We start from the raw sequence: 14,659 nt of genomic DNA, 5'->3' as shown, positions 1-14,659 counted from the left end.
TCTTGGTATCATGACTATTTTTTTTCCTGCTTGCTTCTTGTTTTACCGCTTAGATCGCTGCTGGGCCGCTGCACTCTTTCCATTGGCCTTTTCCAGTCCGTTCGTCATAGCCAGTGAGACAGGTGTAGCAGGGGGTGCGGGAGTCGTCGTCCTCGAGGGCGCAGCACTGCGGTTGTGCTGCATGTGTGCGCGGACCAAGTGGCCAGCAGCCAGGGCGCTGCACAGCGACAGCTCACCAGCAAGCACCGAAGCGGCGATAATACGGGCCAGGCGGCGGGCATTATCGCCCGGGTTCGTAGGATGCGACCCGCGGACGCCAAGAAGGTCCAGCATGGCACTCTGGGGTTCGAGAATGGTGCCACCACCAAGAGTGCCGACTTCTAGAGAAGGCATCGAAACAGAGATTTGCAGTGAGCCCTTGAGGTTCTTCATGACAGTGATACAGTTGCAGCTTTCCACCACTTGGGCGGGGTCCTGGCCGGTAGCGAGGAAGATGGCGGCAACAATGTTGGCGGCGTGGGCGTTGAAACCACCCATGGCGCCAGCCATGGCAGAACCAATGAGGTTCTTGCTAATGTTGAGCTCAACAAGCGTCTCAACGTCGCACTTCAGAACACTCTTAACAACATCGCCAGGAATAATAGCCTCGGCGACAACGCTCTTGCCACGGCCTTCGATCCAGTTGATAGCAGCAGGCTTCTTGTCCGAGCAGTAGTTGCCCGAGACGGAAACAATGACCATGTCGTCAAAGCCACCCTCAGTGGACATGACGTTGAGAGCGTGCTCAACGCCCTTGGAAATCATGTTCATGCCCATGGCGTCACCGGTGGTTGTGCGGAAGCGAATGTACAAGTTAGTGCCAGCCATAGCAGTCTTCATAGTCTGCAGACGGGCGAAGCGACTCGTCGAGTTGAAGGCCTTCTTCATCACACTCTGGCCCTCCTCCGAGTCGAGCCACAGCTTGGCGGCACCAGCGCGCTCCAGAGTCTCAAAGCTAACACAGGGGCCACGAGTCATGCCGTCACCAGTCAGAACAGTAATAGCACCGCCACCAGAGTTGATGGCCTTGCAGCCTCTGCTAGCACTGGCGACCAGGACTCCCTCGGTTGTGGCCATGGGGATAAAGTAGCTCTGACCATCAATCACAAGCGGGCCAGCAACACCAACGGGAAGAGGCATAAACCCGACAACATTTTCGCAACAAGCACCGAAGACGCGCTCCCAATCGTAATTTTGGTACGGTAGTTTAGAGCGATCTAGACTGTGGGTGATGTGGGATGTAGCCTTGGTGCGAGAAATGATAGTACGGCGGACCTTGACGGCACGAGTAAAGTCACCTAGAGTCTTTTCAAGGGCATAACCGGGGATCTTTCCGCGCATCGACATTGACACGACTTCTTCGTCCGTCATTTCGGGAACACGCTTCTCAAGAAGCATCTGGTCGAGTTCGGCGTTGCTTCGGTTGGTTGAGGGTGTAGAGGGCGTGGTTTTTGACCGGGTCATGACCAGACTATCACCCTCGTCATCGGTAAGGGCAGGCGTTGCGGGTTCGGTAGGCTGGGGGGTGGGAGCAACGTATTGACCAAGAGGGATGGTGCTGGGCTCAGTTTCATTGAAGCGCTGGGCACGGGCAAGCTCCTTGCGGTCAATGTGGTGCTCAGAAGTCTCGGAAATGCTGGGCTCGTTAATACCCCAGCGGGCAATGTTGTACAGGTAACCGTTGAGACCAACGCTGAAGGCAAGCGCAACGATAATCCACTTAGACAGAATGGGGTCCTCAAGGCTCTTGAGCAAGCTGCCAACGACACGACCACCCATTCCATAGCTGTCAAATTGACTGCGCTCGGATCCGTGGACGGCAGCGTCGGCGACAGCAGCAGGAAGAGCGTAGTGGATAGAGGGATATTCAAGCTCATACTTGATCGGTGTGAGGATGGAGACGAGAACAGCCTGGCCACGAGACCTGGCAGCCGCGAGAACAACATCCAGGCCGTTGGCGGCAACCTTGAAAGGGTCCACAGGAGGGGTGGAAACGACACCACCAAGACCACCGGCCCAGGAGCGAAGAGTAGCAAACGAGCTGCCGCTGCGGAAAGGGATGGTGCAGATGTTGACCACGTTGATGAAGACAAAGCCAGAAATCATGAGAACCTTGAACTTGGGAACGCTGCTGCTCTTCATGCCACGGCCAAACAGGGCCTTGTCCTTGGAGGTCTTGGCATCGCCGTCGGGCCAGTCATTGCTGGAGGCGACATTTTCAGCAACACGGCGGCTGACGCCATCTGCCTCGAGAGCCTGACGCATTTCCAAATGACGCTTGATGCGGTTGATCTCAAGCTTGATGCTGAGGATCGCAGTGTAGAAGGTGAAGAGCAGAAGGCAGTCAAAGAAGAGAATCCAAGCGGCAAGAAAACAAAACTGTTGAAGGCCACCTTGGACACCGGAAGCAGCGCCAAGTACCAGAATGGCAATCTCGATAGCATAGTCGCGGATGATCTCATAGCCCTTGTCCTTGATTGCAGCATAGATGGCAGTCTGGATGGCATCTTGGGTTTGGGACTTGCTCTTGCTCTTGCCGTTCTGGGACTGCTTGCGGTGGGCCTCAATGGCGTGGTTCAGGACGGCGCGAGTGAGGACAATGTTCTTCTCGAAACCAATAGTGACCACAAGGAAAGGCAAGCCCTCGGACAGTAGGATGACGCTGATGGGGACACCAAGCTTAGTGGTGACGGCGAGACCAAAGACAAAGGCGAAGGCAGAGGCAAAGAGGGTGCTCATGCCGAGCCAGAGGTTTGAGCCCATGCGGCGCATAGAAAGGAACAAAGAGACGAAAGTAAGGTGCATGGACAGATAGCCAAGAACCATGATAACGATATCGAGGGTCTCGGCGTTCTTGAGCAGATCGATAAATTCTGTCCAGGCGTTGCGAGCCCACTCGACAAAGGTGTTGCGGGTGTGTACCTTGGCGGCCTTCATGATCCACATCTTTTTCTCGCGGCCATGGCGGGTGAGGACCGACTCGCTATTCTCGGAGGGAATTTCTTGGGCTGCGGTAAGGAACTCACGAGCCTGAGTGTAGGGGAGGGAATAGGCTAGGATGCTGTCCTGTGTGTAGGTGGTAAAGGTGTTCTCGGTGACGGGCAGTGAGGTTATGGAAAGGTTCTGCGGGGTCGGGACGGCCTCGGCGAGAGGCGCAACATCGATGGAATCGGCCGAGAGGGTATCCGGGAAGACGAGGGTCAAGAGAGCGAGGTGGTCCGAGTTGCTGGCGCTGTGGGCGCCAGCCTCGACGCTCTGCCATCGCCAGGAGGTATCAGGGCCGGCGAAAAGATCGCGGCTGCCTTCGGTCAGGGAGGACCAGTCTGCCTTGCTGACGGTGGCAGTTCTCTCGAGTAGGCTGTCCTGGATGAGGCCAATGTAGGAGAAGCTGGCGACGACGGCGACGAGGACAATGGTGTGGATGGGGTGGGAGCCAGCGAGTCGGCCGAGGAATTGCAGAAACGGGGTGATGGTCTTGCCGGCCCATGTCGGAGGTGCGGCCTTGGCGGGGCCTGTGGTTTCGCCTCGAAAGCGCGTGGGAAGAAAATTCATCTCGACGGTGTCTGAAAAGGTGACTCGGCGACTCGGTTTACGACATTGGCGAGGGCGATGACGCGGGGCTTCGGAGATGGGTCCTAGGCGGGGTGTGAGTATGTGCTGGCGAGCAGGACCGTCCATTGGGAAGGGCGAGAGGCATGTCGATGGGTAATAGGATGTTTCGAGGGATTTGAAAGGAAGGGAGAAGCGAAGAGATCGTGACGGTCGCACGGGTAGAGAAGGCGAGGGTCTTGGCTCGGTGTTGTGCGGGCTTACCTGAGATAGGATCGCTCGGTCAGATGGTGCGTTGCGTCAGACGCCGTTGCAATGCAGGCTACCGCTGGGGTGTGATCTATCGATTCCCAACTAGGAAGTACACTCGGCGCAGTTGAATGCGAGGCTTGAATGAGGTTTTGGGCCTGTGGCTTTTTTTTTGTCGCCATTGTCAGTAGGTTGATCAGGAACAATACTAAGGCACCTCGCGCGCCAATTGGGGGGTGAGGGAGTAGCGTGGGAGGCGACAAAAAAAAGTTGACTGGTGCGGGATCGGAGATGAAGATACTTACAGGGCAAGGAGTCGACAAATTGGTGCAAAATGCAGCCGGGAAGCTGTAGAAAGGCGAAAAGTGAAGGACAGAAGGTACAAGAAGAAATCCTTGGTGTTGGAGGCGGTATGGAAAAGGGAAAACAATAAAAAGGATGGCAAGTTGGAGAGTTTGGCAGGCCCCCAGTAGCCGTCGAAGTGGACGATCCCCTGGCAAGATTTAATTGCGGGCCCCGGAAAGGCCAGGCAAAGAGAGGTACTTACTTGGTAGTTCGAGGCCGTGACGAAGAAAGAGCTTAATTACCCGAGGTAGATAACTAGAAAAAGTTAATGACTAGAGCAGAAGGTTCAATGATGCTCATACATAATTTTATTTCACAGCCAGTCTATATAAAAGACTGGTACGGATGCAATAGCCATATCCCGCAAAAAGCTGCCAGACTGGTACAAAATGGGTGCGCCCCTATCAAGGTACCTCTTACTGATACAGGGTGTTGGTGATGCGAGCCCGCTCTGCGTCTTGGCCAAAAAGGCAAAAGTGCGCTACGCGCCATGCTACCCAAAGTTTATCCGACCCCAGCCTTGCGGGCGCTATTCTGGCCTTGCACTAGCACATCTACCACCGAGCATACGAATACATGCACAATCTCGCAGTGACGCCGGCTTTCCATCACTGCCCCACCGATCCAAAGCCGAGAAAAAAAAGAACAGACCAAGAAAAGCAGAGGCGGTCGATTCAACAGGGGTTCACAGTACGAAGTACCTATGTACCTCGCCTTTGCGGTGTGGCTGCCTTAACTAGAATCTGCAAGGCTTACATGACTTGTTGGCGAATACGCATACTGATACGCATCATTTGCCGGCCGCATATTTTTTTTCCTCGCTTTGTGTCGCGTCGCATCAAGTTTGTCATGCCTCGTTTCAAGACGAGCCAAGCATCAAAATTTATGCAGGTTTTTTATCAATGATGAACAGTAGATCCATCCGATCGGGATGTGCATGCGTATTGTCATTCATCATAGTTGTTCCTACTTATATACCAACTGACCGAGCACCCACAATCTACCTTGAATACCAGGACATACAATCTCTCACACCATCTTACCCCGTTGATTTTTTTTTTTTTTTTTCGATTTCTTTCGGGCTTTCCCTTCGCCGCGCCACTTCGCCAATGCTTGAGGATTTCCCCATGATTCGCCCGCGCCAACCCGTGCTTGACCCAACAACCGTGCAGCCCCTTTCCCAATCAGACTCTAGAAAAGACATGTAAACATAGACAAAAAGAAAAAAGAAAAAAGAACAAAGGGAAAGAAAGCCAAGCATCAGGGGTCCCTTGTTCCTCGGATATTGCGCGCTATTTTCGTCTCATCACCCCGCTTCCCCATGTGTCATGCGCTCGGGATCTCGACGCTCGGTACCGGGTAGCCACCGCCACCACAGTCGCGCATCATCGCCTCACCTCCGGCGCAACCACCGCCGCCGGCACTCGACGGGCCCGACGGGGCCACTTCCCGCCGCAGCTGCGGCAGGGCGAGCATTTTGCACCTGTCTTCCCCCAGCAGCTTCTTGGTTGTGATGCGATCCGGGTAGTTGCGCAGGCACATGTTGGTGAAGTGCGTCCCGTAATGAATGCTCTCGCTTCCGCCGTCGCCCGCCTCGGCAGCACCGTCGTACCCGGGCAGGGGCTTGATGACGGACGTAAAGTTCGGCTCGTGGAAATAGGCGAATGCGAAGCGCTCCCTGGTGTTGAGGCCGACCTTGTGAGGCGTCGACTTGAGGTAGCTGCCTGTCATGTACTGCATCATGTCACCTGTACCACCCGTCAGCATTGCCGTCCACCCTCCATGTTTGCCTCGCCTTCCCCGAGCAGAGAAGTTTTGGACCCTGTTTACGTACCAGGAAAGACGGTGAAGACGCCTGGGACTGGCGGCACGTACACCCAACCAGATTCGTCCTCCCGCAGCCCGGCTGCACTCTTCTCCCAATTGGCGTGGTGTTCGCCCTGGCATGGTGGCCGTACGAAGAGACCTGTCAAAAATGAGCAAATCCTGGCCTTTTTGCATCTATTTTCCGGTTATACATACCGCCAACGTCATCTTGCGCAGCCATGACCAACAGACCGTAATCTGTATGAGAGCCAATGCCACGCCCTTTCTTTCCCTTGCCGTTGGTTCGGTCCATGTGTGGAAACCTGCGTCATCTGTTAGATACCATTCCAGTTTTTTCTTCTCGTTGAAATCGCCACACTCATACCTCAGTACTCGCATGTGGTGCCAGCCGTCCTCGGTATACCTCTTTAGAGACCTCCGTGGAACGTGGAGACCCAGCTCAATCATCTCGATCAGCTGGTCGCCACTGCGTGAGAGATCTTCCGTATATGCCGTCATGTTCAACTTCATGTCCTCGTCTGGCCATGGGCACGGTCCATGGCACGGCCACTTCCCAGCGACCCTGGGGTCATCCTCCAGTAGGTCTTTGGTCACTGTGAAAATCTCCGAGTAATCGGCCACGCCGTGCGTAATCTCTTCGCCCGACGCGATGTAACCTGCGTAGCTCTTGTCGTTGACACATAGCTGCTTCTCAGCACTCTTTCGTTGGAAGAAACGCCTGCTGGCGGCGTTGGCGTTCTTGTAGATGCGCTGTTGCTGCGCTGACATGGCGATCTGGAAGATGCCGTCTCGCCGCCATGCCTGAATCATGGCACGTGCTAGTGACAGGTCATAGGCCGAACCCGTGATCTTGTCAGGCAAGCAAAATGTGTCCAGCCGACCAACGGTTGCGGTAAACCCCGGAGGCATCGTGCTGGCACCAACCATGGTGCTGCGCCGCGTGCTGAACAAGAGACTTGCCGCGGATGGGATACTGCCACTGCAGCCGCAGAGACTAGCTGCACTTGCGAGAAGTGATCGCATTATATAAGTGAATGAACAAAAAGGAGTAGGTATTTGACCAGAAATTCGTATTTGTTTAGTGTAAGAAGAGGGATGTTCAGTCTTGTTTTCATTGACGGGGGACGGGCAAGCTTGGCCTTCAAATAGCTTCTCGCCAGCGGCAACCTTCCTCCCGGCAGGTGACCACGGAAGTTACCACGGAGGTCAATTCATCCGAAGCTAAGGACTCTTCATTTTGTTCAAGATGGTTGGCATGATATGCATGCCATCGAGATCGCAGGCTGTTCAACCCATCAATCACTTGACCAAGTGATACAGACAAAACATCCTGGGTGCAGATGAATAGAAGGGCCTACTTACCCTGATTTGTGCACCCGCTCGTTCAAATACCGTGATACCGTCCCCCCCTTCCAAGAGAAGAGAATCGTACAGAAGCTGCGCCGCTGGTGCTGTTGCGGAAGGCGAGTTGAGCGTAGAGGCTCCCGTCCCGGACCGTAAGCCTCAGAGAGAAATTGAGCCGTGGTGACGCAAGCCCAGAGAACAGAATACGCCGTTAAAACCAAGAACTCCTCTATTCTCGGATGTATCAAATGCTGGTATGTATTGCGAGAATAGGACCCTTGATATTTTTGTACAACAAGGGATGTGTCTTGGACAAGGACGTTGGCTTGGACCCCGAAGCGAGGCTCTGAATTGACACAAGACGTCCGAAAACCTTTGTGGTCCGCTTTTTACGAACTATCATATTAATCTGTGTTATGCAATTAGGATGATGGGTAAAGTGGCTACGGACTAGGAGGAGGTAAGATAGGTTAACTCTCGATCTTGTGCCCGGATCGTTGCCTTGTCTACATTGGCTCCTATGTATGTATGTAAGTGGGTGTCGTCGGCATGGCTGTATTCCGCATGCCGTGGCAATCGTAAATTAAGATGGTATTCTGGACTTTCCGCGTGTACTGAAAAAGAAAACAAAAGGTGTTGCACCCAGACGCCACATTTTGATTGTCTAAGTTTCTTCGTCAAACGATCCCCTCTGGCATTCTCGGCGCGTTGTACATCCAATCGTTTGCCACGACAGATGCAACACAAGTGCGCCACTGGCTTGAGCCCTACCAAAGGGCGTGGTAAATTCAGTTATTGGGGACGATCCTCTGCCGCCGACTTTGCTTGAAAGGCTTGGCCGTTTCTGCTGTGTAAGTCTGGCTGAAACCTGGCTGTTGGGCGCCGGTATCAAAGGACCGGCCCAGATTCATGCTGCCGGAGCTGGCGTCCGCGCCGAGGCGTGTCACGACGAGCTTCACATCGGTCGCAAGTATTGGCCATCGAACCGAGTATTCTCGGATGGCAGATATGCATTCTTTGCAGATGGTGTTTTGCACACATCACCCTCCACCAAAAAAAGGACACAACAGTGCAAGGTCTCACATTGTTTGCTAAGCTCGTGCTGATGGGCATTAAGAGTCCAGGCGTCGAATGCCCATTTTTACTCACCTCGTGAGACTAAAGAAAGTTCCTTCCACATAGATGTACAATTCTCGACCTCGTACAACAATCATTAGTAAGCAAATTGACGAAAAACGAAAAGTTTTCCTCTGCGAGGCCAGTGCCTTCGCTTGCGCCGCCATGCCTAGGGAGACGTTCTTCTGCAGAAGATTAGGTATGCTTTTCCCTCTTCGATTCCTTCTTGGAACGCTTTTTGGCCTTCTTGCTGCGTTTTCCCTCCTCAGAGGGCTTGGGCAAATCACCTTCGGGCACTTCAGCCGAGGCTCGCTAGGTCTCGTCTTCGTCACTCGTGGCTTCAATGTTTGCCTTGTCCGACCTTTCCTTTTTGGACTTTTTCGCAGTAGCAGTGGTATCTTCCCCCGCATTATCTGCCGTGTCAACGACCTGGCCCATTTCGCGGAGCTTTCCGTTGATGGAAGGCACAAGTTTGACAAGCGCAAGGTACTGGTCCAGCAACAACGAGATACCCTAAACGCGTTAGCCCTGAATACGGTAGGTCGATAGACAGCTCGCTTACTTTCTTGCCAGGAAGGGCCTTCCCATCCTTGTCGTAATACTCCCGGATGTTAATCATCACCCTGTTTTGGTACTGAGAAACTCCCACTCGGCGCTTGTTGGAAAGCTTTGACAAAACATTAACTCCTGGAAGCAGTCATCACTATAGGTAGAAAGACTTACCTCCCAGAAGGGGTTACCATCATCATCTTTTCCGGCCGGCGAGATGACGCTTCCGCTAGTCTTATTCTTCTTGGACACCTTGCGTGTCACCTCAGCGTCGCTGCCGTCGGAGGGCTCGGCCACACTGGCGCGTCTTTTGTTTCCCATGCCTGCTGACCGGCGTAAAAGATTGCAAAGGGAGGAGTTAGGAAAGACCAGTTAAAACCGATTCGAAGTAAGTTTCTTTGGACCAGACAATTCCTGATTCCTGGGATGAGGTGATGATGTGTGAGAACTGGGAAGTGAGCCGTTGGCGATGCGGCGTTGAGACGCGCTGGCTGCCTGACAAACGCGCTGCAACTGACGGGGCCGCCTGGACAAACGCAACGACGACGCCTGCGCACGTGACTGTACAGTTTGCCAGCTGGCAGTTCTTCTGCCGGGCCGGCAGACAAACGGATAGGTTTAATCCGCGACTGAAGTGAACCCGATCTTAGGTCATTGTCACTACAGCAAAATGAGATAGAAATCATCAACTTTTCATCCGCCTTGACATCGCCCGCGCTTTCTTGCATTTTCTCCAGCAAGGCCGCTTTAAATGGGCCAGAAGACAGATAACTTGGCGCAAGGCTAGTGTCAGGGGGGCGCGATCGAAACGTTGATTGGCACTGTTTGGCAGCACCTCCACTGTTCACCCCCTGAAGGTTCGCCCCAGTTCAAGCAATCTAAATTGGGATTACGCAGCTGGCAGCTCCGAACTTTGGCAAGGGATGTCTGTGGTATGTTTCTAGTCAACCCCATTGCAACTAATCGTCTCAGCCCGTCCTCGCCAACAGCGACAATACTCATTCATGCTTGACATGCCATCAACTCATCACGCCTTGAATATTTCTTCCAGATCCAGAACCGCAAGCCGTAAGACGACGTGGTGACGTACTTCAATGGCCGACGCTGCCGAGCCTGCGCAGGGTCTCGAAGCCCCTCCTCGCGATGGCGCAAAGCCAACTGCCCCCGACACCAGCGTCGCACAAGCTGGCGAGAATGAACTTCTTCTGTCGCAAGCCGAAAAGCAAGATGCCGCCGCCGAAGCGATAACGAAGCAGACAATGGACGACATTCCTGTGCCTGCGCAATCGAGTAGCAAAGAGGAGTCTGTCTTATTGACTAAAGGCCTGAACTTCCTAGCGAAGGCATCCCCTACGACGCTAGCCGGCATTGCAGTCGGCTTTGCAGGTGTCACATATGCGATCCTTGGCCAATTTGGCTTGCTTGTCATCGGTGCGGTGGGAGGTGCCGCCGCCTTCGTGGTCTGGGAAGGTCGCAACCCAAACATTGCTCGAACCGTCCGCGGCGAGAAAGGCCCTGATGCGCTGGAACGCATTTGGATTGATCTCCAGACTACTAGGGTCATTGAAGAGGAGAACGAGAGTGATAAGGGAGATCAACTCATTTTCAAAGGCTTCGACGACTTCCGACCGGAAACCCGCGAGGCTTTGAGCGGCCTTGTCGATACAATAATAAAGGATTACGTCAAATGGTGGTACAGCCCTATCATCCCGACCGATCACTCGTTCCCTCTTGCTTGCCGCAAGACACTCACATCATACATCCTAGCCGTCTCGAATCGTATGGCTAGGAAACGACCCGCCGACTCTTTTCTCGATCTCCTTACCAATTCTTCCTCAATCGCTATCGCTTTCATGTCAGAGCTCGCGGCAGCCTTCGCCGATGTGCCAGCCGAGTCAAAAATGACTGCTGTCGATGCTGTTTATACATATCTTGCCTCAAATACGGATTCACGGCTGGCGAACTTGCTGAACCAAAAGCAGCAAGCCGCCAAATTCAAAATGGTTGCGGATGACCTGCTTTCTTTTATGGAACCCAGTGCTTACAACTGCGACCCAGCTCGTGCTCTTCTGAGAGAAGTTCTCGCCAACACAGTCTTGGAAAGCTTGCTGCAGACGTGCAGCAAGCCCGAGTGGATCAATGGCTGGATTGTGTATCTTTTAGAGGCAGGAGAGCCGGACATCAACCAGGCGATCGACGTGGGTATGCAACGGGGCCGAGATACTGCCAATAATATTTTTGCAGATATTGATGGGAACGTTGGAAACATAGGCATTGCCAAACCTGCAAGTCGCTCTTCCGGAGAGTTTGAGCGCGGTAGGAGAAAGGAAGTTCAAGTGCACAGGAAGCGGCTTAGCAAAGCTGACGAAGAAGTCGAAGTGGCAATTGAAGAGATGAAGCGCATGAGCGGGATGATGGAAGACGCTGAGGATGGTAGGCGATCGATTGCCAATGATTCGGGAACTCCATCCAAACAAAGCATCGATCCGTTTTCCACTGACGAGGCCACCTCCAACCGCAAAGTTGGACCGGGAGCAGAGGATTCGACACCTCCACTTGCTCAAGGTCGCTCTTCCCCGTTTGGAACTTCTATTGATGGCGCAAGCGAGCCAGCCTTTACCCCTGTGACTCCGCGCTCGACTATTGACACATCAAGTCAGAATTCTTCATCACCAAAGCCTGAACGCAGAGACAGTCAGCCCTTCACCAATTTTGACCAGATTGTACCCGCAGCAGAACCTGAACAACAGGAGGAAAACGCGCCCAAGAAGGCTCCGTTGACCCTCCATAATGCTTCTTTTACGCTTCACGACGACGCGACTGGCGACACTGCCAAGATTCGAAGTAAACCAAACTGGGACTACTTGATTCAAGTTGAACCGTCTTCGGCTGGACACACTGGATGGATGATCGTGAGAAGATATTCTGACTTTGAGACACTGCATGAAATTCTTCGACGAATCGCGACGGTATCTGGTGCTACTGCTTTTACCGAGCTACACAAGGAGCTACCGAGCTGGAAAATTCATAGCAGAGAATCGCTACGTGGCGAGCTGGAACGCTATTTGCGTGATGCCTGCTGGTATCAATCTCTCGCCGAGAGCGAAGGCATGAAAAGATTCCTTGAAAAGTCGCAGGGCCATACGCATGGCAACAGCAAGACATTTGCCTGGGAATCTGTGGGCAAAAACATGCTCGATGTTCTTTCGATTGCGCCGAAGGGTGCTATGGAGGGTGGAAAGACACTGGTCGATGGCGTTACTGGCGTCTTTGGAAACTTTCCTGGCATTGGCAAGAAGGCTCCAAGTCAATCTATTGATCTGACGCCAAGTAAGCGCCTTTCGCTCTCAACACCAGTCAGAACAGACACACTCAAAACATCACCTGCGAGATCGGAACGTGCCAGTATAGATAGCCAGCGGTCTTCTGTTGTCTCTACCCAACCTGGCAAGATGCCCATGATGGAACGTCGTCCAAGCCTTCAGTTCCAGAGTGACAACGAGGCAGATATGACTCGCGTGGGGCGTTCTGAGCGCCTGGATTCTACAGCATCTGCCTCCATTAGCGCTCGACCAAGCAGAGAACATAGTAGGGCCTCAAGCTTGGCGCCGCCGCTGCGGTCTCCGTCGTCCATCAGCTTGGAGTACGTTAAGCTGCCGCCTCCACCGGATGAGATGACCGACGACTACGAATCACATTTGAATGGCGAGATGGTCGCGGTAAACGAGATTGTTCATAGCAAAACCCACTCTATTGGACATATGTCTCAGCCCTCGATAGGATCCACGCAAGGCTCCGCAACAAATGGGAAGAAGTCGGCTGTCCGACCGATTAAGGCTCACTCGAAACTTAGCGAGGGCGAAACGAGAGTTGCTGTGGAGTTGATCTTTGCTGTGATCAATGAGATGTACACTCTTTCCTCGGCGTGGAACATTCGCCGTACCTTACTCACGGCTGCGAAATCGTTCCTACTTCGGCCTGGAAACCCGTCTCTGCTTACTGTGCAGACTCTCATCCAGTCTTCTGTGCTCGACGCGTATACCGCGGATGCTGGCATCGCAGAACAGCTGCGCAAAGTGCGGGAAAACAGCATGCCCACGGAGGAAGAGCGTGCTGCCTGGCCGGCGGAGCTGACGAACGAAGAGAAGGAGCAATTGGCCGCCAAGGCGCGCAAGCTGTTGATCCAGAGCGGAGTGCCGGCAGCCCTGATGGGTGTCATGGGTCAGGCTGCCACGGGGGAAGCGCTGGGTCGTGTATTTGACTGCCTCCAAATCGAGGAAGTTGCGCGGGGCCTCATTTTCGGCCTTATTCTGCAGGCTGTGAAAGTACTCACTCACTGAAACAAAATCAGCAGGCACGTGGTGCACATGGCGAGGGACAAGACAACGCTGGAACCTTGGTGACGACACGCCTTTGTCCCCAGCACTATTCCTAGTGTTGCTTGCGAACGACGGCGAAACGAACTAGCGATGACATACATGTATCATTTTGTTTATTTTCTGCATTTGCCGGATTTTGCGAAGGGCGAGCTTGCTCTGCTCAGCCGAACCGGCGGGATACGAGAGTGGTCACCTAATCAGGCCCCGTACGAATTACGGCCTTATATTGCGGATGAGCTCTACGGCGCATGGGGCATCCTTGAAGCGATGCAATATCATGGGACGACTACTTGGCATAGATATGATGGCAGGCTGGGCCTCAACGAGAACACTGTTGATGCCTGCCGACGCGTACCCTTGTATTGGGCATGTTATCTCTCTTGCCTTTTTACTTAATACTAATCAAAAGCTTTTTTTTTCATATGCCCTCTTCTTGCACAAGAGTCGCATGATAGTGAAGCACACATGATCAATACACATCCACCTTAATCTTGTCCGCTTATCTCTACACTTTGGATAACCCCCGTCAGCGTCGGAGCCTGACAGCAATTAGCCTCTGATGCAACCGGATATAAAGAAAAAATAACCCGCCGATTCCGGTTCTTTGGCATGCGGGTTTCGTAGGGACTTTTGGTAGGTTTAGTAGTATTGCGGACGTCAAAATTACCAACTCGCAAGTACACTCACTGACAAAACGGCGTGCGTGTGTGTGCGTCTGGTGGGCAGCGTCGGTTCGATCGTACGATCCGAGTCAAACAGCCGCCGGAACTCTCGGTAATTTGCGCATCAATATTTCAGACATGGGAGCCGACAAAGCTTAAAAACCCAAAGAAAGTCAATGTTGCAAATCAGCCATCTCCCAACAGGGGTTCACTTCGGTGAAATGACGTTGAGAGTAGCACGCCGGGGGCGGGGGTGCAACCAGCAAGGCTAGATAGAGTAGGTGAACCACAACACGTCTCAGCGTGAATCATTCCAAGGGGCTGTTCATTTGGCAAAACGAACCCAAAAGAGGGGCAATTCGTCTACCAATTCTCGCCAAGTGGCAGAATGTGGCGTGTGCACTACCTTTTTCCTTCTTGTACTGCCAAGTTGGGCGGCTGCAATTGATCATCTGAGAGAAACCAAAGTCACGTACCGAGGTGTCGAGAACGCGGTCTAAATTATTAGGCAACACCCTCGAGTCGTTTCGTCTCGTCCCTAGTCTTCTTGATCGGTGTACGAGATACTCCAATGTTCCCCTCACCGCAAACCTCCCAACC

The 14,659-nt window shown here is 53.2% G+C and overlaps 4 protein-coding genes across 4 annotated transcripts; 1 reads left to right on the top strand and 3 right to left on the bottom strand.

Moving 5' to 3' along the window:
* Positions 1–42: 42 nt before the first annotated feature.
* ISF_02103 (3-hydroxy-3-methylglutaryl-coenzyme A reductase) lies at positions 43–3,591 on the bottom strand (the record flags this gene model as incomplete). Its single annotated transcript, XM_018845710.1, has 1 exon — positions 43–3,591. The coding sequence occupies one exon, from the start codon at positions 3,589–3,591 to the stop codon at positions 43–45; it is 3,549 nt and encodes a 1,182-aa protein (XP_018707433.1).
* A 1,917-nt stretch (positions 3,592–5,508) lies between these two features.
* Positions 5,509–6,936, bottom strand: ISF_02102 (2-oxoglutarate-dependent ethylene/succinate-forming enzyme; the record flags this gene model as incomplete). Its single annotated transcript, XM_018845709.1, has 4 exons — positions 5,509–5,930; positions 6,017–6,148; positions 6,205–6,311; positions 6,374–6,936. The coding sequence occupies 4 exons, from the start codon at positions 6,934–6,936 to the stop codon at positions 5,509–5,511; spliced, it is 1,224 nt and encodes a 407-aa protein (XP_018707432.1).
* A 1,845-nt stretch (positions 6,937–8,781) lies between these two features.
* On the bottom strand, positions 8,782–9,339 carry ISF_02101 (RNA polymerase II transcriptional coactivator; the record flags this gene model as incomplete). The annotated part of the gene is made up of 3 exons (XM_018845708.1): positions 8,782–8,982; positions 9,032–9,136; positions 9,193–9,339. 3 exons carry the CDS (start codon positions 9,337–9,339, stop codon positions 8,782–8,784), a joined length of 453 nt encoding a protein of 150 aa, XP_018707431.1.
* Positions 9,340–10,112: 773 nt separating this feature from the next.
* Positions 10,113–13,358, top strand: ISF_02100 (DDHD domain protein; the record flags this gene model as incomplete). Its single annotated transcript, XM_018845707.1, has 1 exon — positions 10,113–13,358. The coding sequence occupies one exon, from the start codon at positions 10,113–10,115 to the stop codon at positions 13,356–13,358; it is 3,246 nt and encodes a 1,081-aa protein (XP_018707430.1).
* Between the last annotated feature and the right edge of the window lie 1,301 nt (positions 13,359–14,659).

This window comes from Cordyceps fumosorosea, assembly GCF_001636725.1.
Source record: "Cordyceps fumosorosea ARSEF 2679 chromosome Unknown scaffold_3, whole genome shotgun sequence".
Lineage (NCBI taxonomy): Eukaryota > Fungi > Ascomycota > Sordariomycetes > Hypocreales > Cordycipitaceae > Cordyceps > Cordyceps fumosorosea.
This window is presented reverse-complemented; position numbering and strand designations above follow the sequence as displayed.